At 40.1% G+C, this 23,603-nt stretch overlaps 1 protein-coding gene across 2 annotated transcripts in view; it reads left to right on the plus strand.

Moving 5' to 3' along the window:
• The window catches only part of EDEM3 (ER degradation enhancing alpha-mannosidase like protein 3), a 32,519-nt gene extending 11,162 nt beyond the window's left edge, over positions 1-21,357 (plus strand). The window contains exons 5-21 of one of the 2 annotated variants that reach the window (XM_040610476.1): positions 188-300; positions 1,013-1,166; positions 2,304-2,438; positions 3,566-3,671; positions 4,303-4,400; positions 5,709-5,834; positions 6,430-6,513; positions 8,615-8,698; positions 9,226-9,350; positions 9,852-10,017; positions 12,568-12,722; positions 13,498-13,651; positions 14,158-14,352; positions 15,130-15,295; positions 15,793-15,978; positions 16,850-16,897; positions 17,487-21,357. In XM_040610476.1, the coding sequence (XP_040466410.1) occupies positions 188-300; positions 1,013-1,166; positions 2,304-2,438; positions 3,566-3,671; positions 4,303-4,400; positions 5,709-5,834; positions 6,430-6,513; positions 8,615-8,698; positions 9,226-9,350; positions 9,852-10,017; positions 12,568-12,722; positions 13,498-13,651; positions 14,158-14,352; positions 15,130-15,295; positions 15,793-15,978; positions 16,850-16,897; positions 17,487-17,893 (2,502 nt within the window). In that variant the 3' untranslated portion in view covers positions 17,894-21,357. The remainder of the gene's footprint in view (positions 1-187; positions 301-1,012; positions 1,167-2,303; positions 2,439-3,565; positions 3,672-4,302; positions 4,401-5,708; positions 5,835-6,429; positions 6,514-8,614; positions 8,699-9,225; positions 9,351-9,851; positions 10,018-12,567; positions 12,723-13,497; positions 13,652-14,157; positions 14,353-15,129; positions 15,296-15,792; positions 15,979-16,849; positions 16,898-17,486) is intronic. The other variant, XM_040610477.1, reaches the window with a different exon arrangement.
• Positions 21,358-23,603: the final 2,246 nt, after the last annotated feature.

The raw sequence follows: 23,603 nt of genomic DNA on the forward strand, positions 1-23,603 counted from the left end.
CTCATGAGAAAACCAATAATATTAAAGTCTGTCTGCACTGTATCAGAGTATGCCCCTGCAGGGCCAGAGTATCAATCTAAGGCATGTTAAATGCTTTCTTTTTTAATTCATTGCACCTGTTCTACACCTTGGTGTGACTGCATTAGCTATGTTGGAACCTAAACACCTGGTTACATTTGTATTCCAGGTGTTAAATAAAACCAAAGAGTTTGAAGAGGCTGTAAAAAAAGTAATAAAGGATGTTAATTTAGATAACGACATAGTTGTATCTGTCTTTGAAACCAACATAAGAGTCCTTGGGTGAGTAACTTTTATGTTTTCAAAACTTTTGAAAATGGATTTTTAGTAAATGTCCTTAAGCCATACCTTTCTGTGCTGTTTCACCTCATTTAAAACAGTTGTGCCTTTGTCAGCATAGCTTGACACTTGCCCTAAGAAAGGTTTTAAAATGCTGGGAAGGAATCCATGCAGTGGTACTGAATCAAGTTGCCCCCCATCTATCTGCTGCAGCCATAGCTTTTTTGATTTTAAAACACTGCGCATGCTGAGGTAGCAGTGGTTTTTCTTAATGGAAACGGTCTTACAGATTGCACCATTCAATACTTGATTTAATGGATAGAACGATGCTTAGTGTGATAGATTATTTTAAGTTGGAAGGGACCTCTGGAGGTCTCTAGTCCAACTTGCTGCTCAACACAGGATCAGAGCAGGTTATTTTTAAGCTATTATATGCAGTTTTAGAGGTGTTGGTTGTTATTCTTCACTAACTATATTAATGAATCAATGATTCCTCTACAGTTTAGAACTGAGTCCTAAACAGTAAGAGTTGCTTCCAAAATACTGGCAGCTAACCTCAATTATAGCAGAATTGCATCTGCTCAGCGTTTCTGAAAATTAGGGCCATGTAAATATAGCACAGTTATATACATAGTCATCTAAATTGTAGAAATTTTTGCTTTGCTGTTCAGATGAATATACCTGTTGAGATGTGGATAATTTTTCTTGGTTTTAGAGGTCTCCTCGGTGGGCATTCGGTGGCAATTATGCTGAAAGAAAAAGGTGAATACATGCAGTGGTACAATGGTGAACTTCTGCACATGGCAAAGGAGCTAGGCTACAAGCTTTTACCTGCTTTTAACACCACTAGTGGTCTCCCTTATCCAAGAGTAAGTTCTCTGGTTTCTGCAATTCAGGATTACTTCTGTAAGCAAAAGGTTTTTTTGTTTTGGTTTTATCTCTGTTTCTAAGATTACTTGTATATTTATTAAGTGTACAGAAAATCAAAACCTGTAAAGTGCTCATTTGTAATATAAGCTACCTGGTATTTTAAAATACGGTTTTAGGCTCTCTGAATTCCTACATTTCCAGCTCTGAAAATTCTAACATACATTGTGGTGGGTAAATAGTAACAGTGTAATCACTGCCTGCTGATTTCTTGCTCCTTGCTACTATAGGCACAACCAAGTAGCTGAGGAAAGTAATTTTTGTTTTGGTACGTATCTCTCACTAAGACAGTGAAAGAGCAACTTGCAGGCACTTGCTTTTGAATTTAGCACAAAAATGATTAATCTTCATGGTCTACATCTGTATTTTTAAGAGGGCAAAGGTAGCTGTAATCTAAAAATACTCACTTAATGTAAAAACTTTCATCATATTCTAACAAAGCATAGTACCTATTCTTTGAATGACAGAAAACTACTTCCCGTGCATATCATCCACTGAGTTTGTGAAATGCGGCTTTGATTGGAAACTTTCCCATAAATTAAAAACTTAATCTCAGTAAATCAGCATTTTTCTAGTGAAAATGTCTAATTTGAAATGTTCAGTGTTTGACAGCCTTCTGCTGAGAGGGCCCTCTCCAGAATGCGGAAAGTTGTGCCCACAACAAAAGCAGGTCCATCTAGCAGGTATCCTCTGGAGCCTGCAGTTGTGAGATATTTACAAAGCTTGGTTTCCATGAGCACTTCTGATGTTCAGAGTTCCTGATTTGCTGGTAAATAAATTGCTAGAATTAGATATTTCAGAGTGGTATTCTTTTATTCAATTGTCCAGTGAACCAGGCAAGAGGTATTTGGGCCAGTCCTTGTTTTGGAGGTTTGAGTATTTTGAGTACTCCTGGATAACTTTATGTGCATGTTTGAGTTGACAGTATGTGGTAGAGCAGAGCAAAACTGAAGTGGGCTGTGTCATCTTTTTCTTGCCTTTAGAAAAAGCGTAGATTGTGTCATTGCTCTACAGACCTATCGTGGGAGTGTGAATTCTGTAAGCTAGTAATAAAGATTATAATCTCTACTTTTCTTTAGGTTAACTTAAAATTTGGTGTAAGACATCCAGAAGCTCGAACAGGAACAGAAACTGATACCTGTACAGCTTGTGCAGGTACCTTGATCCTTGAGTTTGCAGCTTTAAGCCGATTCACAGGAACATCTATATTTGAGGTTTGCTTTCCATGATATCTTATATTTTGGATTAGGCATTCATTAGTGTTCTATTACATTTCTGTGATTTTGGAAAAGAACAATTTTGAGTGCATGAAATGGGTACATATCTTAGCTGTTCTGCACAGAAGGTTTGTATGTGCTCAGATTTATTGTGTTTGTGGGCTTTTGTCTAAGTATTAATTTGATTATTTTTTGTAAATACAGGAAATAATTTGAAAGTAGTTAAAGAAGTATAGAAGTAAACAAGATAGATATACTGAAGATCAGCTAAAGGATAATGCTTGCATAGTTTTTGGGTAGAATGATCAGGACTAATAAGAAGAAGAGTGAGATACTTGGTCTTTAAAATGCAGCTTAAAAAAAATAATAAAAATATCCACACATGTAGTCCCACTGAACATGTGCAAGACCTACCTAAGAGTATACTGTCAGCAGAAAGCTAAACGAAAATGCTTGCAGGTATGTTTTCTTTGATCTGATTAAAAAAAAAAAAAAAGTTAGGCTGTGTTCCAGATTAGAGTTTTTTGAAATCTTTCATTATGTGCCTGGTATTTCATATCACAGAACCTGGTGGAATCATAGATGAGCCTGTGTTGTGTGTTTTGGTAAAGCCTGCCCCCTAAAATTCCATGTGTGTGGTGATTTAAAGCCTTTCTTGCTGAGTAGGTTCAAATTAATTTTGTGTATATAAAGAATATATGTAACTTGTATACTAACAAAGGTTGCTATACAACAGAGGTTGCTGCTCTACCTTGAGAGTCTGAAAAGACACAGTGACTTTGATTCTAAGGATTATATATTTCTTGAAATATTTTAATTAGGTAACACTGTCCCATCTGTATAAACAATTTTAGAGAGAGAACGATGTTTGACTTCCCTAAGACCATACAGTGTATTAGCAAACAGTTGTGTTGTCAAGCACCATTCTTTCTAATAAGCAACTGAATAATTATATAACATGTGGACTGAATATCGTAGTATTTAAGTGTGTGTAATACTGAGTTTAACTATTATTAGATATGAAACATAACTTCCTAACATCTTAATTTCAATAGACAAAAGAGTAAGTCTCTAGTATCTGTGTTTCTGTAATTTCCTTTAATGAGACTTTCTTGTTGTTGCAGGAATATGCGCGGAAAGCACTTGATTTTATTTGGGAAAAGAGACAGCGCAGCAGCAATTTAGTGGGCGTTACTATTAATATTCATACTGGAGACTGGGTCCGCAAAGGTGTGTGGTATTTTGACTCAGAATCAGTGACCACAAGTGGTTTTGGCCAAAAAAAAAAAAAAAAAAAAACAAAACCTTTACACAGACACACCCCACTCCAGCTAACATACTTACCTACATTATTCAAAAATATTAATGGAATAGGCAAATGGAGTTACATAACTCCAGTGCTGGACAAACCTGCTACAATGGAGCCTGGCTTTGCTCTGAAAGGGGGTTTTAGTAGTGAAACTAGTTTTATTCATTGCAAAGAAAGTGTTCTTTGATTCAGTTTAATGCTGCGAGGGGAATGCCTTGGGATAAATTTTCAGAGATTCAACTCTAAGTACATAGGAAAAATATAAATAGGACTGACGTTATTTATGGCACCCAGTAGAAATATTTCATATGAGAAAAGTGAAATAACTGGCTTCAATGCATGTCTGTTCATATTACTATATGCGCTGATATTGCAAAGCCTTTAGCATAGATGTACAGTATTGTGTCTCTGCATCCATCTGTGCCATAATTCTAGCGACAGGATGCATTTCCTTTTACTGAAAAAGCCTTTAAAATCCAAATGAAACTGAGGGAAAATAGCCATATAGCTACTTAAACTTCAAACCACCTTTTCATTTTCTGCTGTTTCTAGATAGTGGAGTTGGAGCAGGAATAGATTCGTATTATGAATATTTATTAAAAGCCTATGTCTTGCTGGGAGATGACAGTTTCCTGGAAAGATTTAACACGGTAAGTTAACACCTTGCTCAGGTTTGTGCCTTCTGTAAGACAAATTTAAGACTAATTGTATTGTCAGTTGTTAGCCTGAGAAGCCTGTGAAGAGCTCTTTAGTAGAATTTCTGTGACTTGTGACGTGTCTAGTGCCAGCTCATTTTACTATGAGTTTCTGCTAATCTCAGGTGAACTGTCACCCGAGCAGCTATTTTAACCCCATCCAATGAAAACTGAAATCTTCTGGACTATTTTCCATGTTTCCAGTACAGGAGAAGCTGTATTTCAAGGTCACCTTGGAGAGTGTAATACTGCAAATGTTTCTGTAAAACAGCATAGGGGTCTCTTGTCACAAGCCATGGCACAGTCTCTTTCTGTCCTGGAGCAACAAAAAAGATCTGAAAATCAAAGTCTGGGTCTTGCATTACACTGCAGATTCTAAGGCCCGGTATATGTTTGTGTATACTTACAAGCTGAAAACCACACTTAGACTACTAAGCAACTTTGTCAGCACCGTTATTCTTTCATAAAAGTATTCTTTCTTTTGAAAATGGCAATATCCAATAAAACCATGTTATATCATGAAATAATTTTATACAGCATGATCTTATATCATAAGCAATATTAAAATTGGAATAATTCAGTAGCTAAAGGCCTGTTGCAACGCTTTTAAGTGTAATGAATATTTCATATTACTAACCTGCAGCCACCATTTTATTTTGTCTCAATTACGTCTATTAACAGTTTCCTGTCGATTTGGCTCATGTGCTCACAATTGTACCTTCTGTGCTTCAGAAAACAAGAAAGGCCGTTATCTTGGGGAGTATAGGGTTGGAGGTCAGCAAGTTGGCAAGCGAGCTAGTGGGTTTTCATGTTCGTATAAGCCATCGAGTCCAGCTGCTCTGTTGGGGTTTTATATCTTCTTTTCCCCTTCTTCTGAGATGCATTTGCTTTAGAATTTTCTTGTTCAGAGAAAGCAATTTCAGCTTTGTTTAGCGTGTGCTTAAAAATTCAGTCAAAACAAATGTACCTTAACTGTGGTAGTTACTTGTTTATCACGTGGCTGCTGAATATACTTCCGTGTATGTGTATTACTTGGAATATATGATGTGTATTGCATTGGAATACCGTGGAGCTCTTCAGTATTTACTACACGTCTTTTTAGTTTGCAAAACTAGAAACTACTGTGCATTGCCAAATGTAATAATGCCTGAGAGTGTGGTACTGGTTCTTCCATTGAAAGAAAATGTCTTAGTCCGGTGATCTAGATGTATTTTGTAAAATGTGTTGATAATATAAACTCACGATTTTTCTGATGTTTGTCAGCACTATGATGCCATAATGAGATACATTAGCCAACCACCTCTTCTTCTTGATGTTCATATTCATAAACCAATGCTAAATGCTAGGACCTGGATGGATTCTTTGCTAGCTTTCTTCCCTGGATTGCAGGTAAGGTTTAAAACCCACGTGCAGGTGATTTTAATAACAAGTAAATGATTAAATAGACTGGATATATAATTGACAAGTCAAGTGTAGTAATTTGATTTCTCAGAAATACTGAATGAGGATTTCTGTACTCACTCATCCTGGCCCTTCAGTGCTATAATGCAAGTTAACATGCGTTTCTGGCCGTGTTGAGTATCAGGAAAAATATGTCTGTACGATATGCTTCCTTCTCTCCTAGTCATGAAAACACTCAAATGAAGTTGCCTTTTTAATAGTCTAGTGACAAGTTTTCTAGTTTGTGTGCCGTTTGCATCTTTAAGGCAAACTAAATGATAGTTCCACCACAGTTCTCTAAATGATAGAGATCCTTTTTCTACATAGCCAGTAGTCTTAACAACCTCACTGATTGTGCTTAAAAAGCTCTTATGGAATATCTATGGATCTGTGGCTTACACTGAAAGGGGGTAATACTTACAGCATGTATCCACTGAAAATGTAGGAATTGGTCTGTAGCTTTACGTGAACAGTGAGCGTGCCTAACTTTGAATATTATTCCTGTGCATGGTGAATTAGTGTTAATTTTATTATTTAATTTTAGGTGTTGAAGGGCGATATTAGACCTGCTATTGAAACTCACGAGATGCTCTATCAGGTTATAAAAAAGCATAACTTTCTTCCAGAGGTAAGGTAGTAATTTTTTGATCATGTAAACTGATTCTTACCCAGATTTGAGCAGTCTTGGATAACCATTTGAAAAAATTGTAGGTGTATTTGTTATTAAAACCAAAGGCTCGTTTCCACAGCATTCTTACATGATTTACAGTTCTGCATGTATGACAGCTGTGTTTTGGATATGAAATATTTTTCCTTCAGTTATGCTGTAATTAACAAAATAATAGGAAGCTGCAGCTATTAATAATTGCTTAGGCTTTATATTTCAGCCTTTCAGAATTGACCTTGACTCATTTCAGTATGCAAAACTTGTATAAGCACATGTTGCATTAGCTGTTTAGTAATATAACAACATTAATGCTAAAGATCAGAATCATCTTTATTAACCCAAGGAGGGTGTTGTGGTTTAACCCCAGGTGGCAACTAAGCCCTACACAGCCACTTGCTCACTCCCTGCTGGTGGAATGGGGGAGTGAATCAGAAGAGTAAAAGAGAAAACTCATGGTTTAAGATAAAAACAATTTAAGTAAAGTAAAAGCTGCACATGCAAGCAGAGCAAAACAAGGAATTCATTCACCGCTTCCCATCGGCAGGCAGGTGTTCAGCCACCTCTGGGAAAGCAGGGCTCCAGCACAGCTAATGGCTACTTGGAAAGACAAATGCCATCTCTCTGAACATCCCCCCTTCCTCCTCCTTACCCAGCTTGATGTGCTGGGCGTGATGCCATGTGGTAAGGGGTATCCCGTGGGGCAGCTGGGGGCGGCTGTCCCGGCTGTGTCCCCTCCCAGCTCCTTGTGCACCCCCAGCCTGCTTGAAAGGCCTTGGTGCTGCGTGAGCACCGCTCAGCAATAATTAAAATGTCCCTGTGTTATCAACACTGTTTCTAGGACAAATTCAAACCATAGCCCCGTATCAGCTACCATGAAGAGAACTAACTCTACCCCAGCCAAAATCAGCACAGAGGGAAACTAAAGACTGAATTGTTCTGAGAGAATGTTCTGAATTCTTGCCTAGTGTCCTCGAAAGTATGTATAGATACCACAGGTGTGGTCTTTGAGCAAGTTAGTTCTGCACAGGGAAGCTTGTTTACCTGCTGAAGTGTGTGTCTTTATTCTGTGATGACCCAGAACATGGGAAGAAGCTTCTGACTCCAGTTTGAATTTTGACTTTCTTCTGGTGTAAGCTTATTTCTCTTAGAGAATATTTTAATTAACATCACATTCACATGTGGCTATCAAGACCAAAGAATGCTTTCTAAGCATTGGAATGATTTTGTTTTATTTTTTTTTAATGCTTTTAAAATGGTATGATTTAGCTCCTTATGGTTCTTTTGTTTTTTCCCAGTGCTTTGTACTTCTGAAGGAAACTTTGAAAGATGAGTTAGTTGTATTTAACCCGATATGCCATCACCTTTAGCAAAAACTTAGTTTAAACCCTGGTATGAACTAGTAGTGAATATAAGGCATCACAGAAGTGGCTTTTGCCAGCGCATATTAAGAGTGAATACATATACTAGGAAATTTTTAGGTAACTGACTTCTAGTCGGTGGTATTTCTTATGCTAGAAGCAGCTGCTTACCATCAGTCAGTCTGAAAGGACACTTTAATGCACTGGAAGTGTCAGGTAGCAGGTACGTTTGCAGAAATGGTGTTTGGCAAAGCCTGGGTGGTCTCTGTGTAGCAGCCCTGCTCCAGGCGGCTTTGCTTGGGTTGCAGCAGCAGCTGGAGGTCGGGCTGTGCTGATGGGAGCCCTGGAGGCCCCGAGCTGCCTCCTGGGTCTGGAACACGGGTTCTCTCTGGTACCTCCTGCTGGAACTCCACTTGCTGGACACTCGGCAAGAGGCTGGGTGGTGCCTGGAGTCCTGCACTAACACAACCCTAAATCTCGCTCATGCCAAGTGGATGAGAGCGCTGGTTGAGGTTTAGGTTTTGGCCTCAAATGTACTAACTGGACAGAGGTTCTTATAACCCCCCTGAGATTGATGCTGGGCCTTCAGTCCTGCACTGTTGCGTATTTTAGCTGTTGTAATGTGGTTAACGCAGGATCCAAAATAAACCTGTGTTTGGTTTTCATTCTTGCATTTATATTTGTCTGTTCTTTTTCCTCCTCAGGCATTCACAACGGACTTTAGAGTTCACTGGGCTCAGCATCCTTTAAGGCCTGAATTTGCTGAAAGCACTTACTTCTTGTATAAGGTAAGATCACTTATATTCCTCTGACTTTTGGTCACTTTGTGTAGTACTTGGTATTCTGTTGATGTTTTATTTCAGTATAGAATGAGCAGCGTATCTCCAGCTTATTTTATGTACTGGACCCTGTAGATAGTAGATGAAAGTACTGGTTATCAAAAATTGTCCTACGAATTTTGTTTTATATGCCTAGAATTAGAAAGAAAACTGTTAAGTGACAGAGGCCCATATGTTGTAAAGTACTTAGATCTTTCTAAACTCTCTTAAAGAGGTCTTGGAGGCTAAGAGCAAAAGCTGTTTGTACCTTGCACAGGAGAGCAGTGCCTGAATGTCTTGCGTCCCTGTATTTCCATGTGCTTATCTGCATATTCGTAATAGGTAATCCAGTAGTATCCAATAACTAAATTAGACTTTACTGGTGTCTGACAAGGTATGGAGTCAATAAATCAGTACTGGGAAAATGAAGCTGCTAATTGTACAGTAAGTCAGCTGCGCCTATATGTTTGGTTTTGGTTTTTGTTTTTCTTTTATAGGCTACTGGGGACCCTTACTATCTAGAAGTAGGAAAAACACTCATTGAGAACTTGAACAAGTATGCAAGAGTACCGTGTGGGTTTGCTGCAATGAAGGATGTTCGTACAGGAAGTCATGAAGACAGGTAAAAGTTCTCAACTTTTTTTTTTTTCTCTCATAAAACGATTATATAAAAAAATTAATTGCCCTGTTTACATAATTTAATTGACTTTTGAGTAGCTGTCTTGTTTGATAACCAAGCCTTAAATTGCCTGTTTGTCATAGTCGATAAACTATTTCAATATTTTTAGTTTGTTGCATAAGAATATTTTTAGTTTAACTTTACATTTGTCTCAGAGCAGTAGATTAATTACTTTCAATAACAAAATATACTTCAAATCTAGAAGTTTAAGAGCTTTATTAGTTTTTTCTAATTGCTGTTTTGTACTGAACATGCTGAATCATTTCCCTCCAAACATAGTTTCTTCCGAGTAGAAGGAAAGCTAATGGCATTAAGTTCAACAAAAATAGTCGTGAAGTCTTCAGAGATGGAGCAAATATGAGTATTTGTTTCACTTATGCTTTAGAAAAAAGGGGATCTTCCTAAAGGACATACGCTTTTTTTTTTTTTTTTTTTCCTCCATAGAATGGATTCTTTCTTTCTGGCCGAGATGTTTAAATATCTTTACCTGCTGTTTGCTGATAAGGAAGACATGATTTTCGACATTGAAGATTATATCTTCACTACAGAAGCTCATCTATTACCCCTTTGGCTTTCCACTACAAACCAAACCATCTCTAAAAAAAATACAGTAAGTAACAGCTCAAATCTAAATCAGTTTTAGTGATGTTTTGAAGCAGTTCCTTTTTCTTTTTTTTTTTTTTTTTTTTTTTTTGATGAGAGGAAATGGAAGAAAAATCATAGTTTGAAGAAGTACACCAGTTCTAACACTTTGTTTCATATGAACTATTTCATCAAATTAACAGTGCCAGTCACACGGGTATGAATAATGTTTCTATGACTGGATTCTGCATTGCTGAATCTTGAGAAAAAAAGCTGTGGAATATTAGCACTATTTAAAAAGAAAATCATTCCTTACCTCTGTATAAATTTGAAAACACACACTATGATATTTTTATCTGCATCTTTGTTTTCTGCTATTTTTTCTAAAACATTTGTTGTTTGTTTTACTATATGAATGCTTGGGTAATTTTTGAAAGTTTTTTTTGAGACTGCTACAAAGTTAGACAAGATACAGCTATGGCTTTTGGGATAATTAAGTTTTTGAGTCCATGCAATAGGCATCTGTGGTGTAAATGTGAGAACATTTATGGGTTTATAAATTACTTAACCTTCCAAAATAACCTATAGTAATATAACTTTGCATGAAGCATCATAAATATGGCGGGGTTTTTTGTTTTTTTTGCTCAGTAAGGTGATATAATTTATCTTTAAGGCAGTAATACTACTGGGAAGCAGAAGAAATGCATGAGAAAGTGGAGAGAGAGATGTGTATGGCATCAGGGGCATAAATTCACTTATGTTAGTGTGCCCCTATTTTTCCTTTTACTACAAGTTTTACAAAAATGCATGGATCAGAGGAGAATGCTCGTGTATCTCAAGCCATGTGTCCTGGAGAAATCTCGTAACTGAGTAGAAAGCACCCTGTCTTACGGGCTCTAGGATTAGACAGTGAAAAATTTTTAATTACTTGCTCTTAATGTTTAACATTGGTAATACATTTAATGGGCCATGGGACTAATTTTTCATGTTCCTTGATAGTGGGAGTCCTGCACCCTCTCTGAAATGTTCTTTCCTTGAGCATTTATCATCTTTTGTCTTTGAGTTTTGGAAACAGAGACTGTTTTTTAAACTATGCAAGAAGTTCCCTGAAGGGCCTGAAGGAGCACTTTGTGTGACTTTCATTCCCAACATAAGAAGATGATACTTTTGAGAAGACAGGGTTCCCACAGCTGATGCTGTGTGCAGTGCAGTGCTGGCCGAACTTAGGCAGTTCTCTTGAGAACTGCGAATGTTCATAGGCGGCCAGTAATGAGGGTAGAGTGAATTGTTCAAATGCGGTTTTGTTAAGCTCTTTACGTCAGAGCTGCTGACGTGCGTAATACAAGGAAAGGTCCGTTGAAAACGGTGTCCGCGAAATGTGTTACATGACCAAAGGGCTGTGAAGACGAACGTGTTACTGTTATGGATTTTATCTGATGGGGGGAAAAATTGATAAGGAACAAATGGAATGTGTAAATTATTTTTAATACAAACATAGTGCTATTAAGCCAAAATGTCTGTGAGATAGTTTGTAGTATCAACCCAACATCCTGTTTGTATTTAGTCTCATGAGCAGGAAAGGTCATGTTTTACTATGCTGATGCTTGCAGTAGTGCTTGTAAGACCTTCTTTCTTAAGTGATGTGACTACTATTTATCACATTAAGGCCGTATGTACTTCAAACTGTTTATTCCAGTAGCCTAATAGCCTTTTAGGTCTTGTTTTTTAGGGAGCCTTTAAATACTACATTATTTTTTTTAAATTAGCTAATACGTTGCAAACAGGGTTTTTTTTGCAAGTAGATAAATACTACATGAATTTTTATAGGTGAGAACATTAACTTGCCAGTTATCCAACCAGCTATTTGCAAAACTAAGAGGCTAAATATGGCTCCAAACCACCATGGATGTTCTGCATGGTTTCACATGTTACAAAACAGCGATTTGTACAAATGTTAACTCTTTTCTTTTATGAAAATAGAGATTGTTCGAATTATATATAGATTCATCCTTGCCCATTCAGACTTGCAAGCCTGTGTGGCTCCTGAAGAGGACAATCTTTTGTTCGTATGAAAAGATGTGACATTCCTAGTCGTACAAAGCAAGGAATATAAAAAATACAAGCCTTGCAGCTCATCCGCTCAGCAGAAAGGCAATACCAAATGAAATCATAACTACTTCCTTTCATTGTCCAGCACGTAAAAATCCAAGGGCACTAGCGACAGCATGCATACATGAGGCATTCTGTTTGCCCGTAGAGGATTAGCTGTTTCTGAAAAAAAATCCCAGAAACTGTGGATACCAGTTTGGTAAGCTAGAAATTAAAACTGGTGTTGTATTTATCTATCCCTTGAAAGCGGTTGTAGTGCACTGGTCACCCTTTATTATTACAACGTGTAGCACAGAAGAGTGACGCATTCTTTATTCCTGGCATCTGTGTGGTTGTAGGACATTTATTGTGTTCAGCTGCTGTGTGTCCTGAGCACACAGATTACTTATGGGTAGGTCTCTCTGTTGATTTTCTTTGTGTAAAAATGTAACCTGCATTTTCAATAGGTGATCTGTACCTTTCATTTTAGACTACGGAATACACAGAGCTGGATGACAGCAACTTTGACTGGACCTGTCCCAACACCCAGATTCTTTTCCCAAATGACCCTATGTTTGCTCAGAGTATTCGTGAACCTTTGAAAAATGTGGTGGATAAGAGCTGTCCTAGGGGTATTTCCAGAGCGTAAGATGAATATTTTCTGTCTTTTGTTAGACTAGAAGCGAGAGGAGTAGGGTGTGTTATGCATGGGAGGAGAAATGTGAGTGTACTGGAGCTTGCTCTGCTTGAGTTTTAGCCCTTTTAAGAACGGATAGCCTAGGTACGGGAAAAATCAGTTCTGTTTTCTGTGGCATCATCAGCAAGGCTTTGTTCATTCCAGCAAAAATTAGCAAGTGTTTCAAAGCAAAAGGAGCTTAATGAGCCACAGACTCCCAAGTGGGAAAGGTAGCCCAGGTACACAGGAAATATGTCTCTCTTGATTTGTGACATTCATTTCTGTAGTCTCTTGAACAGTTCTGCAACTCTTTGTAGTAAGCAAATCATGCTACTGTACGTAACCTCAGCTGTGTTGAAGAGCTTAGGACAGTGCCTGTTAAAGCTGAGGAAGTTTGTCCTTCTGACCACCTCTTTGATATTTACACTTCTTGAGTAAAATCAGTAGTAACTGTATGAGGAAAACTAGTTTTAGTCAGTCTTACAATAATGCAGATTATTTAGAAACGAGAGATAGTATATGGTAGTTTTATCAGCATTGCCTGTGCTTGTTGCACTACAAAATTATTGATAATATTGACAACTTTTAAAAAAGGTAATTTGACAGAGATGTTGCGCCCTAGTGAAGCTTGTACTCAGCATTATTCCGAAGAATTCTAATCTTGTGGTAGTAGGAATAACGTGAGAGTTATGTTTCAAGAATAATCTGGTTTTTAAAGCTTTGATCTCTGATATCTTTTGGCAGAGAAGAGAATTTGGGAAGTGGACCAAAACCACCACTGAGAGCCAGAGATTTCATGGCCAGTAATCCTGAACACTTGGAGATACTGAAGAAGATGGGAGTCAGTTTGATCCATCTGAAAGATGGAAGAGTACAACTAGTACAGCACGCGGTGCAAGTAAGACAGTACTTTTGTTTAAAACTTTCAGTGAAATCCTACTGGCAATGATACTTGTCACATAAAGCTTCAGGAGGGAGAGCCAGACTCTGGGAGGAGGCACATGAGGTGGATGTACAACTGGGTTTAGCAGGCTGATGCTTGCTAGTCCTTTGCCTCAGTGACACTTTTAACTAACCTTCCATTAAATTAGATGGAGACTTTTCATGTCAAAGTGATGTAACTAACGGTGTCTTATCTGAAAATACTAGCTTTCAGTGTGAGATACTTCTGTTTGTTTAGGAGGTCTGTGTATTTGTATGTTTTTAGACTTCTGGGTGGTGGAGGTGCAAATAGATTAACTTCCTTGTTTGAAATGATGAATGAATGCCAGTGAGCATCCACGCTGTGTTTTTAAATATTCGTAGCAGTGGTCCAAGTAAACCTTCAAGTTTCTATTTTAACTTTTTTCCCAAATTTCTCAAAACATTTAAGAAGAAACTGTTTCTCATTTCTTTACTACTCAGGCAGCAAGTTCGCTCGATGCTGAAGACGGCTTACGGTTCATGCAGGAAATGATTGAACTCTCCAGTCAGCAACAGAAAGAACAACAGCTACCTCCTCGTGCCGTTCAAATTGTTTCCCATCCGTTCTTTGGCAGGGTGGTCTTGACTGCTGGACCAGCACAATTTGGGATGGACTTATCCAAACACAAAGCAGGGGTATGTAATATGTGTATATGATCTGTTCCTAGCTTTCTGTTACTTTCCTTATTGCATAAGCCTAAATTTTTACAGTACTGGTACTATTTCAGGGTGGCCAGCTAGAGGGGGATCCATTAATTACAGTGGTTAAAATGACAGGGTGCAGCAATGACAGAATGACAGCAGTGACAGTCTTATAGATGAGTGGCTTATCAGTCTGTGGCCCATGCTCTGCTCCCGAGTCATTGGTCATAATTTAGGATTTAAAATGCATACGCAATATGGCTTTTGAAACGAACTTACATAATCTGCAGTGCATATCTTGAGAGATGTTGATTTAAGGGAAGGTTTTCCTACCACGTCAGCCATGAATTTGCAGGCGCCATTTTAGAGTTACAACAGGCTGTCCTTACGCAAGCTTTTACAAAAGGCTGTGTCTAGGTGGAAGAAGAAAATGGTCGTGGTCTCTGTTAGAAGCAGTAGGAGAACCCAGTGACTTCAGCTGGGCAACAAACAGCCCAAAAGAGGAGTTCCAGGTTAGTAGTTCACAGAAGAGAATTCCCCAGAGATAACAGTTCCCAGGTATAGAAAAAATAAGCCAAATATGAGAATTCGGTTTTCACTCGGGCATTCTTTGCTGCTTAGAACTCCGGCTTCAGGGTAAAGATGGCCTGCACTGACAGAAGACAACGCTTAAATGTATTAGATTAACTGAAGAAATGAAAATCTTAGGAATCTTTTGCAATCTTGAGCCTAGTGCTCTAATTCTCTCTTTCTTTTTGTTTTTCCAAACAGACGAGAGGATTTGTTGCAACCATTAAGCCCTATAATGGATGCTCAGAGATCACTAATCCTGAGGCAGTGAAAGAGAAAATTGCTCTGATGCAAAGAGGCCAGTGTATGTTTGCTGAAAAGGCACGAAACATTCAAAAAGCTGGGGCAATAGGAGGCATTGTTATCGGTAAATAAAATTTCAGGTTCTTCATTTGTGTAAATGTAACCTGTATTTTACAGATTTGAAGATACTGGAAAGCTGACAAGAAGCTGTTAAACTCTCTGAGATGCCAGTACTCCAGCACAGAAATTGTGCTGTCAGAAGACGAGGAAATGTTTTGGGTTTGTCTTGTTCTGTGCAGAAAGTGTAGCGAAATAAATTGGGATGGGTGATTGTCACTGGGTTTGCAGATTAAAAGTTGTTATTTAAGGAGCATTGAGCACTGAAATAGTGATGTCTACTAACTGCTGAGGAAGACGAGATAGAAATGAAAAATGTTAAGGAAAACAAGTACACAAGTTGGCTTTTTGCTTTTTACGACCAACGTGCCATTTTATGCCTGGGATCCCCTTAACTGATCGGGCAGTGGCAAGCTGCTCAGAAAGTCTGCTGACGTTCGGAGTCGTGGCCCGTTTGCCTGACAGGAGGTTTGCTTGCTTTTCCTTTTGTGTGCCTCTGGCTAGATGACAACGAGGGAAGCAGCAGCGACACGGCTCCTCTCTTCCAAATGGCCGGTGACGGAAAGAATACAGACGATATTACGATTCCCATGCTCTTCCTCTTCAACAAGGAAGGAAACATTATACTGGATGCAATCCAGGAGTACGAGGCTGTGGAGGTGCTCCTTTCTGATAAAGCAAAAGACAGAGGTAAGATTTGAGGCTATTTATACAAATTTAGCTTCCTTCTGTGCTGTGGGACAGTGTAAAATGTACAACAATGATTTCTAGTGCTGCCCAAAGGTGCAGACGTGTATCTGGTAGCTCTGGTTTTCTTTTTGACATTGGTGTTAGATTTTTTTTCATAAGAAAGCCATTATCTGAGATGTGTCATTATCTGCTCACCCCCCCCCCCCAAGTTAACATTAACATCCAGAAATGCTGTTCGTAAGTTATTTGTCTGTTTGACTAATGAGAAAACACAGCCTTTTGGGTTCCTTTTGAACCCTTTTTGTCATAATCTGCTTTGAAGTAGTGTCAGGAATAGCGTGAGTGATTTCAGTGCCCTACATTGTAAATGCCTCTCTCTTATCTAGCTCCCCAGTGACATTCTTGGTACCCAAAAGGAAAGAGACAACTGTTACAGCTATTTTGCCTATCTAAGGAGAAGTGGTTATCATGAGAAATAAGGCTGCTGACCTCAGATGTTTTGCAGTTTTTCTGGTGTAATACAAGAAAATTGCAAGCTAATACATTCCCAATTGAAATGTTTGCATATGGCAGGAAATTCTGGGGTTTTGCTTTTGTAAGCCTTCCACCTAGCTGCTTTGTCCGAGCAGCATACGTAAGAACAAGTATCTCTAGTAAACCAGTGACAGCGTTTATTTTCTGCACGCTTGTAAAGGTGATATGCTAAAAGCTAGTGTTGTTTCTTTGTAGCTGCTTACAAATTCCTCCTGATTAACTATGCTGTTAAGCTGCTCTAACAAAATATTAAATACAAAAGATAGCTCTGCATTTAAGAATTTATAATCCCTATCTGCTTCTTCCCCCTTCCTCGTGCTTCCGTTTGGAATCCCAGCAACAATCTTTAAAGGTAAAATGATTCCAAACTACATTATTGATAGCAGTAAGTATCCCATGTTAAAACTGGCGTATGCAGTTAAGCTCCCTGCAAGCCCTGAAATACTGGTGTCCTGTCTAGTAGCTATAAACATGGAGCTGCAGAGAAGGCTGCATGGTTAAACTGGACAGCTGCTGTAAAGCTAAATCAGTACTTCAGATATGTACGGTAGTTGCTTTGAGTTGTGATGAGGCGCTCTGTTTAATTCCCAGTTCAGTGAACTTAAAACTGCCTGACTCCCACTTCCTTAGATGTGGGATAGTGGTGGATCTGGGAGTGCTTTAAAATCTGGTGTTTGGGTCCCGCGCACGCGGTGGGTATTTGCTTAAGGCTGAAGGACGGTAACTAGCGCTGACCCAGAAGTTTGCCCTAATTTAGAATGTGTTTAAATGTCTTCCCTCCTCTCCCTCCCTCTGTAAAACGTGTTTCTTAGTAACATTAAATTTTCATATCAATGGAAAGTCTGCACTTCCTTGAGGAAGTAAGGCCAAGGGAAGTGATCTTGCTTTTGAAATACGTAATAAAATGCTGCCTTCCTAGTTTGTTTTTTTTTTTCCCAAAGTTTTTTGTTTTCTTTCTCTTTTCCCTCTCAAAGACTTGGAAATGGAGAATATGGACCAGAAATTATCTGAAAACGATTCACATAAACAGAATTCAGAGGAAGCTACTTCAGCATCTCGGGATGTTGGTGTAGTCAGTGAGGAGCCTGAAGAAGGAGAGAGCTCCGATGTTACTGACCCTGATTCTTTATCTCCTGCCAACACGGACAGCGACAGCGTTTCCATTTCAAATCAGGATTCCTACGTCCCTGGAACCGATGAGGCGAGTGCTCCAGAGCCAGCATGTACACAAGGGAATAACCAGCCTCAGGAACAAAAGACCGAGACAGAGTCAAATTCCAAAGTTAACTGGGATAATAAAGTCCAACCTATGGAATCCATATTAGCAGACTGGAATGAAGATATAGAAGCATTTGAAATGATGGAAAAGGATGAGCTATGACTTGTAATAATAACTTATTTGTTAGTAAGCAAATGGCGAACTCTGTGGGTAGAAGTGAGGCCCTGATACCTGAGAACTAGAAAACATATTCAGTATTGTGATGAGCAACCAGGTTTCACCTGGGAAATACCACAGAAATCCAGCACGTGCTCTTTGTATTGTTTTATTTTTTCCTGTTTGAGAATGGGAACGTGCAATTGAAGCATCTGTCCGGCTCCGCTGCATGGTGCTGTGGGGGAGCCCAGGAGGCTCCTGCAGGGAGCGAGCCCCACTTCTGCATTCCAGGCCGCGAGGTCACACTCCTTGGTGCCTGGAAGGCAGAAGTTGAACACGGTGGGGTTAACGTACCACGTAACGGTTATCAGTGAGGGCACCCGAAGGCAGTGGGTCAGCCCCTGCTCGGGTGGGAACCGAGGTGCGGTTTCACGGCTTTCCACCCAGCTGAAGGCCCGCCTTGATAGCAGGAGGTGAAATTGTTTCCGGTTGTCGTGTCTTTAAGGCACAGCTAGAAGCAGTTTGATTTTATCCTGACGTATCACACTGAGACATGGTAGTGTTGCTCATCACTCCTTCCATCCGTTCCCGCGAAGAACAGCCATGATGACATGTGAGTTTTCCCTTCCGCTCCGCTTTCACCTAGAGAAACTGTGTAAACCAAAGGCAACGTGTACTTTGTAAGCAGGTTCCATCAGGGCAACTAAGACAGCCTTGGGGTCCACCAGGTAAAGGCTCGCGGCGTGTTGTGAAAGTGACGCTCGAGGTTAAGGCAGAGTGGGCAAGGCAGGCGGTGAGTTACGGGTGTTTCCTTTGGCCTCCCAGGTTGAAAAACTCAAATCTACCCCGAGATACGGAATTTAAACCGGCAATATTCTCTAAAAGGACACTAAACAGAACTAGATCCGCTGTAACAAAATCTTCCTTTTTCTACACGTTTGACTTCTAATGGCTTGACTTTGTTGCCATTCTTTTTATATGCAACTTCTATACGTGCGATACGTAAGGCAGCGAGGCCAGTACCAGTAGTGAAGCGCAACAATTTTGGCTGTTGGGTCCATAGTTCAAAGTATAGTGGTGTGAACTGTGAGGACGACTGGTTTGTTACTCTGGGCTTCAGGAGTTTGTTACAGGTAAGTGTGAGTCCTAATTTGTTATCCCTATTACGCAAAATATTATTTAAATAAAAATGGGGATGTTTAAACCCACTGAGAGACGTTTTGACTGTGTCCAAAGAAACTGCCAAAACTAATCAACTTGATTTATATAGAACTGCTTTTAGTGAGTTGTGGTTCAGAGAATTGTTTTATATTAAAGAATAAATTAACACTGCCTATATGCTGCACTAGGCTAAAAACGAAGGTTTATATTCATCATTACAATGGAATAAGAAAAAGCCCCACTCTGAATTGCACCTTTCATTTAGCTGGTGAAATTATGCGTGCTGAATATGCAACTGTTAATTAGTACAGCCATACTGTATGTATTTATGTATACTCCTGTACAGTGTGAATGGAGAAATGCCAGGCAAATGTTGTATACATGTATACTTAACGACACTTGCTTTCAAGAGTATCAAAATGCACAGGCACCTTTTGAGAGCACGACAGTCTATCAGAATATTATCCATAAACTGAATGATAACTTTATTTAAATCACTAGAGAAGGAGGTAATTTCGAGGAGGGAATGAAGCGGTAGCAGAATAGTGAATAAGTGTCCTTTTAAATAAATTAGCTTTTAAATGTAGTTATAACTCCTTTGCACAAATAACCAGATGGAGGTTTGGACTGAATGAGCAGGGCTTGAAGCAGCTGGGGTTTTTCGGCTGAGAATTTTTTGATTTCTGTTTTTTGTTACGTGAGTTTCTTCATGTAAAGCATTTGATCGTGGGAGCCTTTCAAGTGTCCTTCGTTACTTGGAGCCCCAGCCCTCCCCCAAGAGATGCTGCGCTCCCCTGGCCGCGCCTGGGCTCGAAGCGACGGGGCCAAGTGCGGTCAGCTGCCGGATCAAAACCATCAGGTGCAGAGCAAAAGTTTTCACTCTGATAATTCCTCTGATCTGTCAGTGCTTAGTGCCACGAAAGGAGCATTTTTTGTTCCCATGCTCTTCAACATGGACTATGTCTTCATATTTGTTAGCTATTTTGGTGGAAATAGAACTATTTTTATAGGTGGAGAGGCCCTCCGGTCATTATGTTAAGACTGTCAATATAGCAACTAAAGGTTTTCTTTTTGGTTTTGTTCTTTTTTTTTTTTTTTTTTTTTTTTTTTACTTGCAGAAAATTTAGGTGTAGATGTAAAATTTTATTAAAAGATTAACTTTCCTTGCCATCACCAACTCATTTAACTGCTTTTTCCACATCTACTGCTAAAGCAGCAGACATTAGCTCTCTTTTTAAGGGATTTAGAATGATCCCAGAACTCAAAATGGATTTGAAGCATCATTTTGGTGGTGGCCTACCTCAGATAACTGTTGCCTCCTTCCTTTTGGTTTGGTTTGGGTTTGTTTTGTTCTACTTTCCCTTTGAAACCATCATGAGAGCCATAGCTTTGTTTACGGAACTCAGTCGGGTAAGGTTGACCTTTAGGGAAAGAGGACTAAATGTGGGGGGGGGGGGCAGTTTTATTCAGGTTATTTTCACTTTGTATTCCTTATGAGGAAATAGACTTTAGTTTAACCTTTTCGTATCATTCTGGAAATAATTCAAGTTTCTGTCACTGTTATCTTTAAGAACAAAAAGAATGTATTCATCAAAAAAAATATCAACAACCTTTTGGAGAAGGGAGTAAGTGTTGTTCCCAAATTTTTAGGGGACTGCGCCCTCCATGCGGAATATCGCTGGTTAATCAGTAATTGCCTCTTTGCGGTATCGTACATTTATTTGTACAGTATTGAACACTGAAGGGTTCAGTAATCGCAGCTGGAACTAGCACTTACTCCATGCCATGTAATTCAGATCAGCCAATTAATTTCTCATTTGATCTTAGAGGAATCTTCTTAATTGTTTACATTTATTATTTCGTAATGAAGTTTCAAAATGAGTCCAGCTTTGGTGGTTCTCCTGCAAGCGTACCTGAAGGCGCAGCAGTAGGCACGAGTAAGCGCGTGTTGAGAGGTTAAAACCAGGACATCTCATGCAAACGGCATCAGTCAGAACATAGAAGAAAAAACCATTCTGTGAATGAAATATTGTATGTTCAGATTTTATAAGATTTTTTTTTTTTTTTTTTTTTTTAGCCAGCCCAATTTACAGCCGTATATTTTCTTATGAAAGATGTCTAATAACAGGTGCTGTAACACTATTGTTGGGTTTTACTGTCTGGTGGTAAGTGTATACAATATTTCTAAGGGCAACTATGTACTGTGATGTAAAAGTCTGGGCTAAAATGTATATAATCTGTGTACATAATTGTGTACTTGATTATAATTGCTGATTGTAAAGATTTAATAAAATGTAAATATTCTGGTCAAGCTGTGCTAAACTGTTGCTGATTTCTGGATTGACCAGCTGTGTTTGCCGTGGTTTTTCAGCCGTCACACCGATACTCCCGTGTCTGTACTAGTGACCCTGATGCAGCGGTTGCCCCGCTGGCACCCTGGTGAAGCGGTCGGCACCCCGGGGGCAGCGCTGCTATCCGGGGTCTTTGAAAGGCAGGAGAAGGCGCCGCTGGGAACCTGGAAGCATTTCTCCATCTGGGAGCATACAGGGTAAGGCAGCGGCTCTGCGGGATGCGCTGAGGGCAGGCCAGGCGGCGGTGACGGGGGCTGGTGGGCGCAGGGGTGCACAGCCAGGCAGCGCAGGACCTTTGGAAATAAAAAATGGCTTTTCCCTGCGAGGCTGGGAAACAGGGATGTTCTGTATCATCAAGCCACCTCCTTTTCAGTATAAAATTGGAAGTGTGCTGGAAAGGCTCTCAGCAGCCTCGTTGAATTGGCTTCTTTAGTCCATTCCTGCAGTGAGAATACAGATCCTCAAAAGTTTAAGTATGACAACTTCTGATCCTGTTTTCACTAAGTTGAAAAAAACCCCAGGTCTCTCTTGGGCCTGATCAGGTACTCCATCATCCTTCCTCTGTTAGCCAGCTGTTCCCTGACACCTCTACTCCTATGAGCTTTTCCTCCATGGAAGTTAGGATTAAGAAAATAAAATATGCAGGAGCTCTGAATGTCAGTCCTTGCTCAAGTGTTCAGCAGTGTTTACGATATTAAGTAGAAACCATGAACAGCCTCACCCATGAAGTGCTAAATTTCTTCAACCTATCGTTCTGGGAACATCAGGACTTCAGGGACTAGAGTGTTTTTGGAGCAAAGGCACCTTCCACCTTCCTCATCCCTTGAATGGTCTTTAAGCTGGGATGCTCAGAAAGCACTTTGGTCTGCAGGGTATGTAACATCACCCTTGAAGGTCCTGTGTGCTTCCCTTGCCTCTGTTTATTTTGGGAGTTGTAGGTGTTCCTGAAATTAGATGTCTACTGCCTATCGACCCTGCAGGGCAGCACGGCTCAGACGGGCAAACTGAGACATGTGCTCTTGAGTCCAGCACAAATGTGGGGTTTTGCAGAAAAAGATTAAAATAATAAAAGACTGCCCCAAGGAAACGTGCAGAGAGACAGGTGGGCAGAGGAGAGCACTGGTACAAGCAGACAAATACATGGATCGAGGTGTGTCACGCTCCTCTGGCATCTCTTTGGAGTGGATGGCCGCGGGCAAGGGCCAAGCCAGGGATGGCACGCGCGGGTTTAGACCAAACCCTTCAGGACTGACCTCTCCAGCGCGATGGAGCAGCCCTCGTGGCTGCAGCCCTTCACGTTTTCCCACCTTTCTTGATAAGCATTGTGGCCTCCCGTCTGCTCTGCCTTTTCTGCAGGGATGCCCCATCCCTACCTCCCTGCACTCTTTCCCGTCTGTCCGTTAACCAAGTGTTGAACTTGCACCCCAAAAAAGGCAGAGATGTTTGTCCTCTGCCAGTGTCCTACGGCCGTGGGTCATTGTGGTGCTGCCCCTGCGGGCAGAGGGATCTGGTTGCTTAAAAGAAGCACCAATTCTGCAAACCCCTGGTCCTCCTGGGCAAGATGTGGTGCAGGAGGGTTTCACCCGTTGCCCTCCCAGCTGCTGGGTCTGGGTGGGTGGGGGCTTGGGAGGTTGGAGCACAGCCATGAACGGCAGTAAAGTTGGTCCTCTCATCTCCACTGGGCTAACGGGAGAGGTCTTGGAGCAAACCCTCAGCAAAGCGTATTACTTTTAATTTTTTTAAAAAGAGAGAGAAAGAAAAAAAGAAATCTCTTAGAGGAATCAGTGTTCTCTCTTAGTGACACCCTGCTGCAGTCCTTAAGAGGATCTGTTTTTATCTCCCCATGTTCATCTCCACCACCTTGCCAGCTGTGATGCCCCGATGCTGTTTCAAATAACAAGGAATCACCCTCCCGTTGCAGGTGGCCTCTGGGAGGCAAAAATGTTACACAAAATTAACAGGGTGGGTCCCCATCCCTGCCTCTCTTTACAATTCTTTTATAACAAGAAATCAGGAATATTTAGTTAGTTATTTCCAGGTCTGAACATGTTCCTGATACTCCTGCTCCCCAGGGACAGAACACGCGTTGCACAGACGTGGGAAGGGTAAGGGAGGCATGGTGGCACCAGCACACCACACCTCCTATCCAAACTATCTTTAATAATTACTCTGTGCCAATGGTTGTATTGACGGGCGGTGACTCA

The sequence above is a fragment of the Falco naumanni genome, chromosome 11 (genome assembly GCF_017639655.2).
Source record: "Falco naumanni isolate bFalNau1 chromosome 11, bFalNau1.pat, whole genome shotgun sequence".
Taxonomy (NCBI): Eukaryota; Metazoa; Chordata; class Aves; order Falconiformes; family Falconidae; genus Falco; species Falco naumanni.